This window comes from Peromyscus leucopus, chromosome 8b (genome assembly GCF_004664715.2).
Source record: "Peromyscus leucopus breed LL Stock chromosome 8b, UCI_PerLeu_2.1, whole genome shotgun sequence".
Taxonomy (NCBI): domain Eukaryota; kingdom Metazoa; phylum Chordata; class Mammalia; order Rodentia; family Cricetidae; genus Peromyscus; species Peromyscus leucopus.
In genome coordinates this window covers 10,005,818-10,023,957 of record NC_051086.1, presented here as the reverse complement: position 1 = coordinate 10,023,957, position 18,140 = coordinate 10,005,818, and the positions used below count along the sequence as shown (strand labels likewise).

General features: G+C 50.5%; 1 protein-coding gene across 1 annotated transcript in view; it reads right to left on the bottom strand.

Moving 5' to 3' along the window:
* Slit3 (slit guidance ligand 3) overlaps positions 1–18,140 on the bottom strand; it is a 603,162-nt gene that overhangs the window by 94,928 nt on the left and 490,094 nt on the right. Inside the window, exons 13-14 of the mRNA XM_028858254.2 lie at positions 9,609–9,752; positions 8,157–8,320 (exon numbers count right to left, since the gene is read on the bottom strand). Coding sequence (XP_028714087.1) covers positions 8,157–8,320; positions 9,609–9,752 — 308 coding nt within the window. The remainder of the gene's footprint in view (positions 1–8,156; positions 8,321–9,608; positions 9,753–18,140) is intronic.

The window sequence follows — 18,140 nt, the reverse complement described above, 5'->3', positions numbered from 1 at the left end:
TCAAATGGGTGGTTCCTCTTAACCTCTGGGGTTAGAACTTGCCTTTGTAGATGAAGACCCTAAGGTCTACCGGGTGGGGTGGGGTGGGGTGGGGGTTGGGGGGTGGGTTGCAGTGCCTGGTGAATAGACTAGGGCTGGCTCTCAGAGACCCACGTGACTAATGCTAAGCAGGCTTTAGTGTGCTTTGAGACTGAACCTTTCTCCCCACGTCTCTAGCAACAGCCATAAGGTCGGATGAGGTGGAGGCAGACGGAGTGGGTTTCTCCTCAGTGAGCTATGACAAAGAAGCGAGCCAACGCCCGCCCGCCCGCCTCCCTCCCTTACTCTTGCACGCTCTGCTCTGGTTTATCCTCCCGTGGTCACTGCTGACTGGGAACAAAATCCGTGGGCCTCTCATTCTCAAGTGACACTGTCTGAAGCAAGGAGTCAGAAGTCTGTGTATTCCTTGTTCCTCTCTGCTGTCCCACCCACTTCCTTCATCTCCCTTTGCCTCCCCCCCCCCCGCCCCCCGACTTGTGTGAACATAACCTGTGCACCTATTTCACAGTTTTACCGCAACTTCCTGGCACACTGTTTTACGTAAATCTTTTTCCTGGCCTGCACGCATCGTCCCACCAAATAAACCCTGAGTCTGCACCATTTCTCTTTAGACACATCCGAGAGCTAGGTTATTCTGCAGCTCTTGCCAAATGCAAACTCGGAATTCGGTCCTTGTCAGGGAAGGTACATGGTGGTGTTGTAGGGGGGCATTCTGCACGTGCATGGCTATGTTCCCTTCAGGACATGTCCGTAATGGGATACCTGCAAAACAGAGGAACCCTGACTCCTGATCAAAGGCAGAAAGACAGGAGCGAGCCCAGTCTGCACTTCCCGTGAGCCGGCTGAACGTGCACTGGCTGGGGACGGCCGCCTATTAAATGCATTTTCGTTTTAATCAAGGTGAGAGCAGTCTGTAGTTAGCAGGAATCGCTCTCAGTAGTATCGTTGGGTTATAACTGGCAGACCTCTGCAGTGGAGCTGCTGACCCATTTTAATGAAATGATTTTGCAATTAGATTCGATGGACTAATGTGTTCTCCCTAGCATTTTCCCCCTGCTGTTTTTGTTATTGCCCTGGTTTGTAATAACGAGGGGGTCGGAAAGTGATATTTTATATGAGTGGGAACCAGAAATGTTAATAACAGCCTATGTACATAACCGAAAAAGTTCATTTCCCAGTCAGAGCCAGCACGAAATGCCACCTCCGTCACTTCATATTTCATTACGGAAGCTACCCAGGGTTCCTCGGAGCCATTTGTTATGCCTAATGCTCATAACTACCCAAAAGTATTTTTAACTTTTCCAGAGCCTTAAAAGTCAATTTCAATCTCAATGCATATTTGTCACTGACAGAAATACTTTGGAGGAGAGAACCAACCGAAATAGGTTGCAGCTCCGCCTCTCTGGGAGGGATCTCGCAGGATCTGAAGACAGGCCAGAAAGTTGAACCCCAGGTGCAGCGGGCCCCAGAGGAGCTGATATCACCTAGCCTGTGCCTGCCTCTGCCCTTGTCGGCCTTTCCCCCACTTGCGGACATCTCAGAACAACAACACATGGTACACAATCAAAGACAAACTTTAATAGACAGAGGTTGGGGGAAAGGTGGAAATTGACAGCAATTTTTAATTTTATTTTATTATATACCCTTGTTCTACACCTATATCTGGGAGGGAGGTATGAAGCATCTAAGGTTCACATTATCTGGTCAACAGGGGAAGCCAGCGCACGTGTTCAGAGTTCTTTTCCTCTAGCCCAAGCATCCCCAAGATGGGCGAGATGAGAGGGAGAACTTCAGAAAAAGGACCTGGGGTGGAGGTGTCCAGAGGCCTCCCAGGGTTTATCAGCTTGAAAAGAAAGTGATAGGGACAAGCCACGGGACAAGTCATGAGCGGTGAATGGAATCAAGGACATTGCACACAGACAGACATCCATTCCTAGGCCAGGCTGGGGGAACCAGACACCTGTGGCTGAGAAACACTAGCTGTTTTGGAACGAGTTTGGCTATCATTTGGGCATGAAGCTGTCCTTGTAGCTCAGTCACCTTCCTGAAAGCAGAGGGAGAGACCCATGTGCCTACTGCCAAAGCATCACGGAGGCACAGAGGAAGAGCGCTATCATGAATTCATTCCCAAAGGCCTGGCCCTCGCCGGATGCGGGCAGTGCTAAGAATGTCCCCTCTACACGGAGAGGAAGATTCTCCTCTCCAGAGGAGGGTTTGCTCATACCCATGGTATCTTGTACACTCCTGCTATAGGAGAAGGGTCACTTGAACAATGCTTTCTCCTTTTTACTCATTTCTAATGACAGATGTGAGCTGGAAAGAGAATGTGAAAAACACCTTCAATTCAATTCAACGTTGCCACAAATTTTCCTTTCAAGGCAAAGAGTGTCCAGAAGAGGAAGGGCTTGACAGCACTGAGGCAAAGCACAGCCAGTTGGGAGCTAGATTACCCTGGGCCAGTTAGTTAATATCCTGCCTCAACACTCTGATCTGTAAAATGGGATCTAAAGTGTTATGGAATTAGGGTGACCGATGTGAAACATCCAGAGCCTGGCCAACAGTAAGAACTCTATATATGTTCAGAAGTTCAGAGATACCCATTAACCCATCAGTGGCTGGGGCCCTTCTCTGAGTCACAATCAGAGAGGAGATAATTAGAGCCACGAAGCTTGGTGGGGACACAGAATCCTGTTCCTACTGTTAAGTATGGGTTTGTGTCCACCTTAGTTCTTACTCATGGAGTAAGATACAGACTCTAGCACCAAACCACAACAAAGTCTACTGGTTATTCCAGGCCCAGGATTATCAAGAAACAAATTAAAGAGAAGGTGCCAAGATCCCTCTCTCTGTGGTCAGAGACAGCCATTGTCTGCACAGACCTCTCCCGGCCTCTGAAATGGCACCAGATGAAGAGCTCCACACCTCCATGGTAACTGTAGTCCAAGGTTACGAAAACAGGTTGGCTATCAGGTTTCACCAGGATCTAGGTCTAAGTATTCATGAGGAGTAAGAGGTGGGGTCAGAAGGAGTCCCAGTTCAAGGTCTCAGACCCATGTTGGTTCCACCTGTTCTCACGCTTACATTCATTTCAAGTGAAGTGCATGCCAAGAGAGGTGCTGGATTAAAGTCATGAGCAGGATGACTCACCCTTTGCATTAGCTACCACTCGGTGACCTGGTGCTGGGACTCTCCCATGAAACAAGGGGGCCTATGCCTTAGATGCACTTGTCTTCTTCAAATGGGAAGTTGGAACCCAGCTGTCACCCTTGGAGTCACTTGAGAACTGGACTTGGAGCAGAGTGACTCCATTTGCATAGGATTTGTGGATACTCCCAGCATGGCCCCTGTGGGTTTTTCTAAAGCCCTGTGGCCATGCCCCTGACTCCTTCAGGATTCCCACCCCCTTTCCCTCTGTGCATTAAGACTGGGAGAGGTGGGTCTGGCAGGCGCGGTGATCCAGAGCAGAGAAGAGTCCAGCGGTGGCGGCGGTGGCGGCGGGCCATGCTGCAGGAGAGAGCGGTGCTTTCCGCGGTGCTTGACAGAACCATGTTCCGTTTCCATCGTTCCACCACATGGTTAGATCAAGCACAAAGGAAAGCCCCGCGGCAACTGGTCAGAGTCAAGGTCAGGAAGCAGGCATCAGAGAGAGGACAGGAGCGCTCAGAGGAAGCAGCGTGGAGAAGTGGAAGCCAGAGCAGGCCCCCACTGAGCGAGATTCGAGCCAGTAGTGCGTTCCACGGGATCCTGCCAAAGACGGGGTGGGGAGGGGCGCCTCCCTGTGCCCTGCCCCAGGGAGACTCAGTAGGACAGAGGGACAGGCGGGAAGCCATCAGACACTCACACCCAGGAGCATCCCGGCAGATGACATACCACTTAACACACTGACCCCGATGGAGCCTGCAAAGTCTGCCCCAACCCACCGTGTGATCTGATATGACACGAAAATCAGCAACGCGTCTTCTCACGCTCTGTGACCCAGGGCTGACCCCACAGCTGAGGGGCCTCGTGGCCGTCTATGCCTTTTCATGAAAGAAATTTCCCATAGTTCTCATCGGTCTGACACAGCATAATCTCCTCTCCAGGCAAAAAGCTCCCTTTATCATCCCACGACTGAGGCGGCTCCTGAGTACCTTGCAGGGTCCCTGGGTCCCTTGGGCTGATAGCCAGTTCACCCCAGATGGCTTGAGGTGTGGTAGAGGAGGAGTGTAGAATTAAAGCCACATATTCTCAGCTGGACAAGGAAAGGAGAGTCAGCGGGGCCTTAGGTTTGAGAACAAGACACCTGCAGTCACCACGTGAACACTGTCACAGGAGGTAGTCAATCGCATGCATGGTGGTTAGAGGCTGGTTTCCAATAAGGGGCCTTTGCCAGAGTAAGACAGGGAAGGAAAGGGCTGGAGGACCAGTGGATTAGCTGGAGGGTAAGATATCTAACGTTAGGGTCTTTCTGATTTCTACATCCCTTTTCTGGCTGGGAATCATGGGAAAGGATGAGGCTGACCCAGTCAGGGGGTCTTGTGTGCCATGGACTCCATCTGTATACCCCATCTTCCATAGGTCAGCCTTCTTCCGACTTGGCCTCAGGCTGGAGCTGTGCATATCTCAGAGAAATAGAGTCATAGCCAGGTGGCTGACCGTCCCTGCTTGAGACTTGACCTCTGATAGGAGGGAGAGGTCACTCTCCTCTACCATATGTTTTGGGGACTGGTTCGTTGCCAAGGTGTTCTCATTCTCAGCATCCCAGTTGCCTGCAATAATGGTCCGGTTAGTACACACCCATGTCCATGCCTGGCCCCATCCACAGCTCCTCCCCCATCCTGATCTCACAGACCTACAGCTGGGAATGGTAATGTGGGCTCCACTGCGGCTCGACATCCAGAGCCGCAGAGCTCTTGGACACTCTGGTTCCAAGATTTCTCCTGTGAGTTTGATCAGGACCTCAGTGTGAGCAGGGCGCATTTCACAGATTTTAGAACCTCCTTGTGTGGCTGGGAAGATGGGCCACAGGTAAAGCCATGTGCTACACCAAGCCTGGTGACCTGAGTTTGATCCACAAGCTCCACACAGAGGAAGAACAGACTCCTGAGAGCTGTCCTCTGGCCTCCATACTTCTGCTGTTTTATGCTGCATGCACAGCACACATGTACGTATGTACATACATACGTACGCACACACACACACACACACACACACACACTCCACAAACAAATAAAACATAATTTATAAAGTCCCTCTTGGACCTTCTCCTTGCTTTGCTTCTCTACAGGGACTCGGAGGGTCCCAAAGGCAAATGATCTGGGATCTTCCTAGTATGCTAAAATCATCATAGCATTAGTGGTCATGTCTAGAAAATGATAGCCTGAACTTGGGATTTTTCTGCTGTGGTTCTCAATTTTGTCTCAAGAGTGGACTGGATGAACTCTGAGGTTTCTAAAGTGTCCCTGAGCTGTACCCAAAGAGTACTGTACTTTAAGAAGAAGAAGTCATTCTTACAGAAACAAAGGGGGGCAGCCTGATAGAAGAAAGGCTGTGTCCTTCAGCTACCAAGTGCTCCCTGGAGTGGGGCCTTGCTGAAGGACTTAATCGGATCTGTTAGATCACCCCTTGTGGGCAGCATCCACCTCTAAACTGATCTTGGTCCAGGGCGGTGGATGCAGCTGATAGAGGCAGGGCAAAGTGGCTGGGAAGCCAGACGCCCTACCCAGGGAGAGGCTGTGCATGTTGCAGAAGCAGCCCTCAAATTGGCTCCTAATCACATCAGCTGTCTTTTCAAGGGGGCTGCTTTTAGGGGAAAGTAAAATGCAGAGTTATTATCTGTCAGCTCAAGTCCATGTCATCTGCCACTCCTCACCCCTCCCTTTCTGGAGCTTCCTAGAAACACAAATCTTCAGGGCTATGGTTTCTGTATCCCCCAAGGCCAAGGGAGGTATGGGTCCTGGTGTTTCTCAAAGCCAAGGCTTTTGGAGTTCAGTGGCCAACCTCTCTGCTCCTCCCTTACAGCTACATAAAAGCATACCAAATGCTCCAAGTCAAGCTCATTTGGATTCTGGACATCACTGCCTCTACAGGAATAGGCTTTCTGCTTAGTATTTTTAAAGTGATATTTTAGACAAAGTCAACTCGAGAATTCTGTCTTCTTCGCCCTGTTTCTTTTTTCTTGCCACCCATTTCCGTCCCTCATAGGAAGCCAGGGCCCTGTAAACACCAAGGTAGACAGGTAGCTGCCGGCACAGCTAGACTGAAAACTAGCTTTATTGTTTCCTAGTTCCGCTGTCTAGTTCTTGTTTCCCACTCTGTTCTTTCTGTAAGCATCACCCATACCTTGCTACCTGTCCCAGGCTCAGTCAATGCTAGGTCACTGCCGTCACTAACTCTATAGGGCACCTGTCATTGGATCCAATGTTGACTATATATCCCTGTACTGCCACCCAGGGTTTAGATGCAACCTGAGGTCCTGGTTACGGGCAAGACACTCGTGAGACTGAGGGTCAAGGATGGCAGGTGGCTTCCTGCCCTCCTCCGACCTCCTTCATCCTTTCCATGGGAACCACTAACTGGCCAAGCTAGTTACTTCAGACCTGAGTAGGCAAAGATAAAAGAGGGAATACCACTGGGGGTTGTCATGAGGAGAGCCTTGGCAAGGGCTGGTCTGTGATAGTGACACTTGGTGCTGGGGGGAGACTTTCTACCCAGAGATGCCACCAGACCTCGGGAGGAACCTAAGAAAGTGTTTGGGGGTTAGAAGTGGATCCAAGAGACTAGGAAGAAAGCAACTCAAAGCAGTTGGACCGCCTTCCTCCTATATATTGAACAGTGTCAAGGAGAGAGGGGTGTGGAGCCTGGTCCTGACCCTACTGCCGGTGACTGTGATGTGCGGGTGGCCCTTCCCCTTTAGCCCTCGGCTCTCTGCTGTAGAACAGGGTCTCATCTGCTGACTTGAAGCAGCTACTAGAAGAAGCAAGTCAAATTAGGACCACTCAAGCACTGTGCCCCTCCAAGGAAGTCATCTCTCCAGTCCCTATGCTGAGGAAGGCAAATGGGTAACCAGTGATCACCCGACCACAAAGTCCCTGCATCTCTCTAGACCCCCTCCAGCCATTTGCCTCTGCAAATAAAATAAAAGGCTAAAGTTTATCATGCTGGTGACACATACGACAGAATTTGACTTAAAGCACAAAGAACATGGTACAAGAAGCCAAAATCCGCCTGCTGGTCTGCTGATGGCCAATCCCCATGCTGGCATTGTTCCTGGGCTGAGCACTCTCTTGAGATAGGTGGGAGCACGGTTCTTGCCCAGACACACCCTGTCAGGGCTGGCTCACCCTATCTCAGGACCTCCTGCTGATGGTTTATCAGCCAGGGCGAGCACAGCTCTGCTCTTTTTCAGTAGAAAAAGAGAAACTGATAACAATGTCTAATTGCTTGCAGCCACTGGTCAAGGAGACCACCTTTCTTGCCAAGGTGGGCTGTGAATTCTCTTGCCACTTGTCTCCATGTTCTTCCGGGTGTTGAGGGTGGGGCAAGGAGGAAGACAGTCCCTAGACAAGAGCTGGCCATGGGAGCTCAGGCTTTGCTTCTTCCCACAACCTGCTGTTCCCTGTATCATCAGAGAACAGCCATCTGCTTCAAGGAGATAGGGAAGGCGTTTGTGAAACCTGTAACCCAACCCATTATGGTTGAGGGCTGTATTAAAGCCTGGCTGCGGCCTGGCCCAGGCTGTATAATTTCTGTGCCATTTGGGGAATCTGCTTCAGAGACTACAAAATAAATCTTGGCTTCCTCTCAAATGCACGTGTGTGTGTGAAGACTGCCCTGTCTCCCAGCTTCCACCAAACTCTGGGAGGGAGGGAGGGAGGACCGACTGTGCCTGGGTTCTGTTTCTCCCAAGCTGCCCGTCCCTCCCCCACCATGCTTTTATTGTGTGAGTGTGTTTTATTTTAAATCCATAAGGTAATTGGTTTTCTGTAGGGCTAACTGAATTTCCCCAATTTAATTTGCAAAGATGCTCCCCAGGAGCCATTACAGCGCTCGCCGGCCTCCAGATTGGATTATTGGCCTCTCTGGGGCTGCTGTATTCTGAGTCAGAAAGTGGGGCCCCACTCCAGTAACCTGATTACCTGAGCAGCGGAACTTCTTGCTTTTGATCTGGCTGATGCGCTTGTTGGCCAGCCGGCGTGGGCCGCTGCAGCGGGCCCCGCTCGTCTCAATGGGGTTGTCCTGAAGGTAGTCAGCCAGCCACTTCAAGTGGCAGTCGCAAACAAATGGGTTTTGAGCTAAGTGGCTGAAAGAGGGACAGGGCTGTTAATCAGGAGTGACCTGCGGCACCTTGCTTCACCACCACCCCTTTCCGTGCTGGGCCCTAGCAAACTGGTGTGGAGGCCCTTTCTTCCGCTGCCCCAGGAGGTCTGGAGTGGGTGCTGCTCTCAGAGAGGATTCAAAGAGGGGGTCTGAGGCCAGCTGTCTGCCAAAGGCAGACAGATGCAGCCAACATCTGGTCTGGGCAATCAGCCTCCCAGTTCTCCCCCTCTGGGGGCAGGACCCACTACTGACTGGCTCCACTTCACCCATGCCGACTCTGATGGGCAATACCAGTCGGGAGCTCTAGAGTTGGCACGTACAGTAGCATGCATTTTAGTCCTCCAGGCTTGGTGGTACCAGCCACATAAGGCAGCAGGCACAGCGCCTGGCTTCTTAGGGTGGGTGTTCCATATATAATAGTGGGGATTGTTGCTAGTCTCCTTATCACCAGGGGAGTGCTGTGGGCGTCGCCCCCTCTGAGCAGTAAGAAAACTCCACAGCACTAAGCACGGATGGAGCTTCACACGTGGTCGGCATTCAGTACCAAGCAGCTGTTCTCAGTCTATATGGGTCCCTGCTTCTCACTACTAGGAAATAAGTACCAGCTGACTTCCAGGGTCTCCAGGAGACCCCCAGGCTCGCTGCAGGCCTGGAGCTGGGGCTGAAATCTGAGCTTGGAACTGTCAAGACCACAGACTGAGATCTGTACTCATCTGTTCACCGGCAGTATTTACACACACCAGCAATCCTTGGGAGTTGAGGGGTGTGCGTGCGTGCGTGCGTGCGTGCGTGTGCGTGTGTATGTGTGTGTAAAATCCCCAGAAAGCCTGTATCAGAGGCTTGACTTGGCAGGGTGCAGGAAGCTGCCAGAGGGAAGGGATGGGGTCTCCCCAGAGATAGGGACTGCTTAGAACACTGCCATGGCTGCTGTGGTTATGAGCACAGCTCGAAAGTTCTACCAGGATTCAAATCCTGCTTCATACTGGCTGTGACCTTGAGTAAACTACTCACTGTCTCAGTGCCTTGGATTCCTCACGTATAATCTGAGGGTGACAGTGACCCCCTTCCGGGTTGCTGCGAGGTTTACATGTTTGAAAGTGAGATGTCCCCTCAGCACGGGCAGGCCCCACCAGAATGCTCAACACAGTTCAGTGCTTTGCACTTCATCTCCCACCCCTGCTGCAAGCGCTAGAAATCCTCCCACGGGGCCTCAGCCCACCCTCGGTTTGGTGGCGGGGGTCTGCAGCTGCCAGGGCAGGCAGTGTACTCACAGGGTCTGGATGGACTGCAGAGGAGCGAAGAGCCCCTTGCTGATGGTCTGCAGCTTGTTGTCGTACAGAGAGAGCAGGTTGAGGTTCTGCAGGTCCTGGAAGGTGTTCACCCGCAGGCAGTTGATCTTGTTGGCATTGAGGAGGCTGCAGGGGAGAAATGTGTCCATGTGTAGGCACACAACACACACACACACACGAACACCTTCCTTGTCTTTATCATAACCTCATACCTTCTTCTGTTGTGGAATAGAATATTTGTTTAACTACGTAAAGATGTGTTACATTTGTGTTGTGAATAATTGTTTAACTATGTAAAGGTGTGTTGTGGTTTCACCTTGCCTGCTGAGGCATCTGATTGGTCTAATAAAAAGCTAAACAGCCAATAGCTAGTCTAAGGCACCTGATTGGTCTAATAAAAAGCTGAACGGCCAATAGCTAGGTAGGGAGAAGAGGACTAGCAGGGCTGGTGGGCAGAGAGACAAGGCCAGCCAGCTGAGGGCTGGCCAGACACAGAGGAAGCAGGGAAGCAGGATGGACAGTAAGTAGATGAGGTAAACAAGCCTCAGGGCAGCACACAGGCTAATAGAAATGGGTTAATTTAAGTTAAAAAAAAAAAAAAAGCTAGCTAGAAACAAGACTAAAGCTAAGACTGAGCATTCACAGTTAATAATAAGTCTTTGTGTCATGATTTGGGGGTGGGCAGTCCAAGAAAGCCTGCTACATTCCCCTGCTCCAGCCCCACTGGTCACCTGTTGCTCTCAGGCATGCCATGGCTGGTCCTCTGAACCCTTTCTCTACCCCTTTTCAGAAAGGCTGGCCTCTTAGCTCAAAGGCATCTCCTCAGGGAGGCCTGCCCCGACCCTCTCATCCTCCTCAGGGAGGCCTGCCCTGACCCCCTCACCCTCCTCAGGGAGGCCTGCCCTGACCCCCTCACCCTCCTCAGGGAGGCCTGCCCTGACCCCCTCACCCTCCTCAGGGAGGCCTGCCCTGACCCTCTCACCCTCCTCAGGGAGCCCTGCCCTGACCCCCTCACCCTCCTCAGGGAGGCCTGCCCTGACTCTCTCACCCTCCTCAGGGAGGCCTGCCCTGACCCCCTCACCCTCCTCAGGGAGGCCTGCCCTGACTCTCTCACCCTCCTCAGGGAGGCCTGCCCTGACCCTCTCACCCTCCTCAAGGAACACTGCCCCAACCCTCTCATCCTCCTCAGGGAGCCCTGCCCTGACCCCCTCACCCTTCTCAGGGAGGCCTGCCCTGACCCCCTCACCCTCCTCAGGAAGGCCTGCCCTGACCCCCTCACCCTCCTCAGGGAGCCTGCCCTGACCCCTCACCCTCCTCAGGGAGGCCTGCCCTGACCCCCTTCACCCTCAGCAGGACCCTATAATTCCAGTATTGCCTCTCACGCCCCCTACACAATTCCTCCCTGCCACTCACTTCAGCCTGTGACTGGAGGATATTGGTTAGTTTTCTTGTTTGCCATGTGTGTACCCTGTGGTAACACAAATGTCATCTCTTCAATCCCTCCCTTTGTTACTAATGATTATCTTTCATTAGGACACACAACCCAGCTCCAACAGGGATGTCTCCCTGAAGGGAGCTCTGATTCGGGTTCAGCTTTCCTACTACCCACAAGCGACCCTTTCTGTTATGATCATAGCTTCTCCTACTGTCCCCTCCTTCCCAGAACAACACAGGAAGTGGCTGAACCACTGGTCCAGCAGATGCCCCAAGTGCCACAGGTAAGATTCAGAATGCAGAGCTGCTAAGGTGAACAAATCTGGGTGCTGAGCATTTATTTCCCTTATAGCTCGAGACTGACTGGTTGTGCCCTTGAAACAATGGTGAAACCATTTCTCATTCCTTCTTGAACGAGAGGGAAAGAAACCAAAGAGTAAAAAGGTTGAAGTTTTAAACATCAGTTCTCAAGGCAGGCTCCGAGCTAGTAGCTCCCTTGGTGGTGAATGACCCAGGATTCAGGAGTGTCTCCGTACCCCAGTCTGGACTGTGAGCTGGCGTTACTGGAGCTGCCCCTGGGTGCCCCCTCCCTTGCAGTCCCCTGCACGCTCCAGGTGCTGGCAGGCAGCTGTGGCCATGACAAGCAGAAGAAGAACTGCCTGTTTAATCTGGCTAATAACAGGCGAGGTCCCGAGGGTCCACACAGATGTCCTCCTGCCTCAGAGTGGAAAAAAAGCTCACGTTGCTAGAACGCTCTTTGTTTTCCGAAGTGCTCTGCCGACCCCCTGTTACTCACACAGTAACCTGGGCAGATGGGCAGAGCCGCCTCGCAGTTACCGGCGAAGAGACTGAAGCTGAGTTGGAGGGCTTTGCTCAAGGTCAGGAGAGTTTCCGGGGAGCATGCTGGGAGCCATTATGATAACCAGGTCTCTAGAGGGCTCAGCCGCTTCTTTATGAATGCCTTATCTACCCCGCCCATCTGCCCATCCCTCTATAACCCCCCTCCCAATATCCTGTGATTTCTGTATTAAATTGCAGTCAAGGTCATTCTAGGTGGGGGACATTTGAAGGGGGCTGCAATATGAACAGAGTAACAGCCTAGCAATCAGGTCAGAAGTGGATCTTTCACATACAAGCTTTTGTTTTATTTTTAAAATTTTAATTTGTTAATGAATGAAAAAAATTTTGGGGACACAGGGTCTCACTATGTGGCTCTGGCTGTCCTAGAACTCTCTATAGACCAGCTAGCCTTGAACTAAGAGATCTGAGGGCCTCTACCACCCCAGTGCTGGGATTAAAGGCGTGTGCCACTATGCTTGGGTATTTTATTTTATTTGTTAAGTAATTGGTAAACAATTTGTTCTAAATATTGATATTCGAGGCCTATGAGAGCACCATTATGCCAGAAATGTTAAACTATTCAGTAAAGATACCAGGAAGGCTTAGCCAATGGCCTGAAGATCCCCTCTTCCCTACCATTTTACAATAAGACTTCTCTATGTATCAAAAGTTAGAAGTGGCCGGGCGGTGGTGGCGCACGCCTTTAGTCCCAGCACTCGGGAGGCAGAGGTAGGTGGATCTCTGTGAGTTCAAGGCCAGCCTGGTCTCCAAAGCGAGTTCCAGGAAAGGCGCAAAGCTACACAGAGAAACCCTGTCTCGAAAAACCAAAAAAAAAAAAAAAAAAAAAAAAAGTTAGAAGTGTTATGCAACACACACACATACACACACAACACATACAACACACACACACACACACACACACACACACACACACACACATGCACGCACATTAGATTTTTGCTTTTTTTTGGAAAACAAATTTCAAAACCTCTGGCGATGATTCCAGTGCTAGCAGCTGTGGACACACTCACGGGCCAGACATATACTCTCTGCCATAGTCCTCACTCCTCTCTATGTCCCCCACCCCCACCCCCTCAAGCTTCCTTTTAGACTTGACACTTTGGTCCAGATTCATGAGCCCAACAGCAATAATACTTGGTTCTGGGAAGTATTTGAATCAGACAAGGAAGATGGCTCTGGAGACAGAGAAGCAGCAATTCTGGCTCGCCTGGCGAGTTTATCTAGACTGAATGGATCTTGGCAATACTCCTTACCCACCAGGTCCAGCTTGGCTTCCTTTGCTCGTCTGGACGCTTCTCTGTCTCCTATGGCTCCTAGATAGCTCAGCATGGGACGTTCTTTCAAAGAGGTGAAATAGCAAAACAACCCAGGCTGGCAGAATTACTAGGCAACAGCTCAAGGTGCAGAGCTCATGAAACGGGGGCCAGAAGAAGACAGAGAAGGCCACAGTCTCTTGGACACTCATCCTCTACCAGCTGCTCAGCTCCCCGGGCACGACGAGGCGGTGTCGGGAGAGATAAAATTAAGCTGCTTATGAAGAATTAGATGCTTCGGACGGCCTTCTGAACTTCAGCCCCAGCAAGATCTAGCAGCTTGCCTCTGTTCTTTCTCTTTTGGGGGAAGAAGACTGGCAGCTACTCAACTCCGTCTGGCTTCCATAAAAGGAGCTCGGAGCTGTCTGGTCCACGGGCAAGAGATGAGGGCATTTGAAAAGCACCAAAGGATGGAGTGAAAAAAAAAAAGACTATAGGCTCAGTACCCCTTATCTAAAATGTTTGGGACCAGAAGTATTTGGAATTTCAGACTGGGGAATATTTGTATGTATAATGAGAGATCTGAGGGAGGGGACCCAAACCTATCTTCATTTATGTTTCATATACACCTTATAATCAAGGCCTGTAGGGCTTTTTCTTTCTTTCTTTCTTTTTTTTTTTTTTTTTGTTTGTTTTTTCGAGACAGGGTTTCTCTGTGTAGCTTTGTGGGGCTTTTTCTATGATGGTGTTTGCATGCTGCTGGGTTTTGTTGTTGTTTTTGACTGTGTGCTCCGTCGCAGGAGGTCAAGCATGGAAATTATGCACCTGTGGTGTTATATAGGTGATCAGAAAGGTTCAGATTTGGAGTGTTTTGGCTTTGGGGATTAGGGATGCTCAAACTGTATCTGCAATGGACTTTAGTGATTAGAAGATGGACATGGGCTTCCCTTGTTGGCTAGTTTTAAGACTCCTTGGAGTAAAGACCTCCACAATATTTGACCTGATTTGGTTCATTTTCCTTTGGGGTGCAGTAATGTAAGTGCTTTTAGAAATAATGGCAAGAAGGCTGAGTCAACATCGAGGCCACACCTATGTGCCAAATATTTCCCACACAAGAGCATTGAGATCACCTTCGTTTTTCTGATGAGGAAACTGAGGGTCAGAATGATGACAGACTTGGTCAAGTTACCCAACAGTGAGTAAAACCTCAGCCTGTGTGACTGCAAAGCTTGCCTCCCATCCTCTACCTAAAATCTATGTGCATTTTCTCTTGTCTGCATTCCTTATCTCTGGTGCACGCCTAGCTTGGCTAGCCTTGAGGTGTATGGGGTACACTTTGGGTAGACAGAGGTCTGGTTGGGTCTAGAAGACCCTGCTTGTCTTTCGGGAGTGGAGAGGCGTCTCAGCTTGGGATGTTCACTACACCGTTAATGGATACAAGGTGGCAGTTTCTATGTTCACTGATAGGTAAGCGCTGGTGAGGGAGATGGTGTGTGTGGCTCTTTATTCTCCTCCCTGTGAAGCTTCCCTGAATTCTGGGATGACCGGGAGACAAGAGCATCCTCTACACCTGGGATGTTCACAAGCCTCATCCCAGGGTCCTCTCTCCCAGCGGAAAACACGGACCGCTCTGTGCATAAGTATCTCCAGACACTCCAGAACCAACTCTGAGGCTTCCAGGTCAGCCTCCTAAAGGAACCTCAGGAAACACATGACTATCGAGAGGATGATGAGGCCATGTGACTAGTGACCTGACAGATTAATCCACACTAAGCACCTGTACTGACACCATACAAATATCTAATCCTACATAGCCCTACTTAGTAACTGCTTCCACCTTCCAGATGACAGACACTGTGAGGACTCAAGGGCCTAAAATAACTGAGTAGTGTTCCCTGACCTGTGGGTGGTAGGTTAGTCTGATACCTAGCCCCTTGCTAAGGGGAAGTGGGAGTCACCTCAGACTATAAGGAAGTAGAGGCAGGTAGAGGATTACTTCCCCACCAAACTTGGTGATGATTTTGCAGTAATATAAAACAAGAAGAGCTGTATTCCCATTGTAGAAATGAGAGGAGAGCCACACAGCAGATAGTGGGTGTATATATTTGCACGTTAGCCCTGAGACACACTACCGCCCCCTGCTGGCTGGAGCGCTCTGGACTACCACATATGTTTCATGTCAAGAGGTATGAGCACTCCCCCCATGGACTTCCCGACATAACCATGCTGCTGGGAGATAATCCTTTCCAGAAACAGCTGCCTCCAGGAGAAGCAGGGCAGGAGACACAAAGCCAGAGCTTAGTGGGGAAGGAAATACCCCGAGTCTGGAATGGAAGCAGATCTTATGACTCATGCCCTGCTAGGGGACCTGCCTGGCCTATCAGGAAAGGCTCAGGCATTCTCGCTGCTAGTAGCAGCTTGCAGCCTCATTTGTTCAGGGTTCAAGTGGTATTGGGGTGGGGCCTGGGGAGAAGATGAGCCCATTGAGATCTGTGAATACGAGCATAGCCTCTCTCCAAGGGCCACTGAAGCCCCACCGACAGCCACCACCCCTGCTCCTATCCCATCCTCACGGGCCTTTACTGCAGGGTTTGGAAAACACAAACATCTGGAGTTGGGTTTAGTGATAAATTGCATTAAAATCACCTAGGCAACTCCAGCCAGCCACATGTTGATTCAGCGGCCCAGAGCTATCATTCTGGGTTGTATTTATATTCTCTACACCTGCCCCAAGGTCTGCGGAAAGAGGTGGTCACCTTACTCCTCCTCTTTAGAGAGTGTCGGCCAAAGATGCCAAGACCAGATTCCAGACTCCAGAGAGCGCAATGTCTTCTCAGAAAACCAGGGTCAAGACAGAGTGCAGGAGCCTTTCCAAGAGAAGGGCTGAAACTCTTCCAGGAAAGATCCCAGGGGGAGACAGGAATGAACCCAGCCAGAACAGCAGCACTGTGAGCTTCCTCTTCCCGAACCTGCAAATCAGTTTCTGTTTCACAAACACGTGCACAGAGCCGATTCATGGGAAGAGAAAGACGGCACCAAGGGCCTCTGGCATGACCTTTTCTTTGGCTCCTTTGGGAGAGAACACTTTTAAAAGAAAGTGTCATAAAGGCTCTCTACCATTAAAATTGTTCTATGTGTCTCTAGAGAGGTATTTGCTATTACACATGGGCATAAAGTATTAGTACCAATACCAATTAAAGGAGCTATTATGGACCCCTGACTAAGCTGGGGGATCTCCAGGCATCTCTCTCTCATTAATATGCCTGTCTTGTCTTTTATTTCATTAGAATTAACCCTCCGCTATCCTAAATTTCTCTATCCACCAAGTGTAACAGGATTAATCTCTTTTCATGTTCCTCTCTCCTATGAAATATGGGGAATTAATTTTGACCTTCAGCAACTTGCTGACGCCAGATTGAGGAAGACTTGACTGATTTCTAGTGCCATAGTATGGAGGCACTCTGGCACGATCAGACTCTTCCTGGAGCTTGTGATGGGTGCTCTGATCCATATTATGCCAAACACTCACAGGAGGGCACAGGAGGACCCCTCCGACTCAAAAGGTGGCAGAGGTGACTCTTTCCTTTGCTCCTGCTCATGGCTACACTGTCATCACTGGCCTTGGGTTGTCATGGTGATGCCAGAAGGAACTGAAACAAAAGCATGCAGCATACAGCATCGCCATCCGGTGGCCTATCTGAGAAACATATCTATCTATCCATTTCAGGGACATGGGAAGGCCTTGGGGACAGGTAAGGTTTTCCTAAGCGAATCAGAGGAGAGCTGAGACGCAGAGCCTAGAGAGAGGGCTATGCCCTAGCTGTTGGGCACTTGAGTGACCTTGCCAATTTTAGCTCTGCTTGGTCTGCCCCCCTGACACACAGGTATTGTGGTGGTCACTTCCCTGTATGATTGCCGCCTGGTGACTAATCAGGCCTTTAAGAAGAGAGAACCACTTACACAGAATACTCCAGACCTTAAGGCTTTCCTTAGGAAATGCCGGACTCACAAGAAAAGAAAGACTCCTCTTAAAAATGCACCACTGAAATGTGCTGGTTTTGTTGCAGGAGAGGACTCTTCTACCCACCCAGCTTCACTTCTGTGTCTCTGGAAACAAGAGCTCCTAGATTCCTGGTCCTACAGCTTATATATGAGCGATCAAAGCCAAGTTGATTAACCCTCAGTGCCTCATCTGTAAAATGGGCCTCGATCAAAATGCTTCCTTTGTAGCATTGTTGAGAAGATTAAAGGAGACTGCATCCGTCACAGCTTAGCACTAGCCCCGGACATCTTAACTACCCAGTCACTGCTAGGTGTCCTGGATGGCGGCAGCAGGAAGAGGAGGATGTGCAGGTGAAGCTGCCGCTGTGGGAACGTGGTCTCTGTGGAGTGAAGCTGTGTTCACTGCTCTGTAATTGGCATGTTGCTTGGCAAACTTCAAGAGCCTCAAACGCTTCTGTCTGCCTTCCAAGAAAATGGAACCACAGGTGCCTTAACTTACTCCAGGCTGAAGGCAATCTGGTTTGGTTGAAAGGCTTCCACCTCTGATTCCCCCGGCCTGCCCCACCTCCAGTCCAGTAACTTTCCAGGGCATGCCATGAAATCAATGAGTGTTAAATGAAAGCTCCCCTTTCCCCAGGGAAAGCTGTGGCTGCCCATCAGAGAGGGAAATGACAGCCCTAGTGACACACTGACTGTGTTTCCCGCCTTGCAGACGATGGGCCTCTAAGTTACAAAGTGCAGCCTCTTAGGGCATGCCTACCTGCCGGCTGCCCACACGGGATCCGATGCCCATCAACTGAGATGTCCCAAGAGCTCAGGGGGATGGAGGGAAAGCAGTTATGATCACATGCAGGGGACACTTTCTGTTCTAACCTTGGCTTCTCAGGTGCCTCCCTGGGTCACCCAACTCCCTCCCTGGCAGCCAGGTTCAACAAGGAAGCTGATGGACTATCTCCCAGCCGGA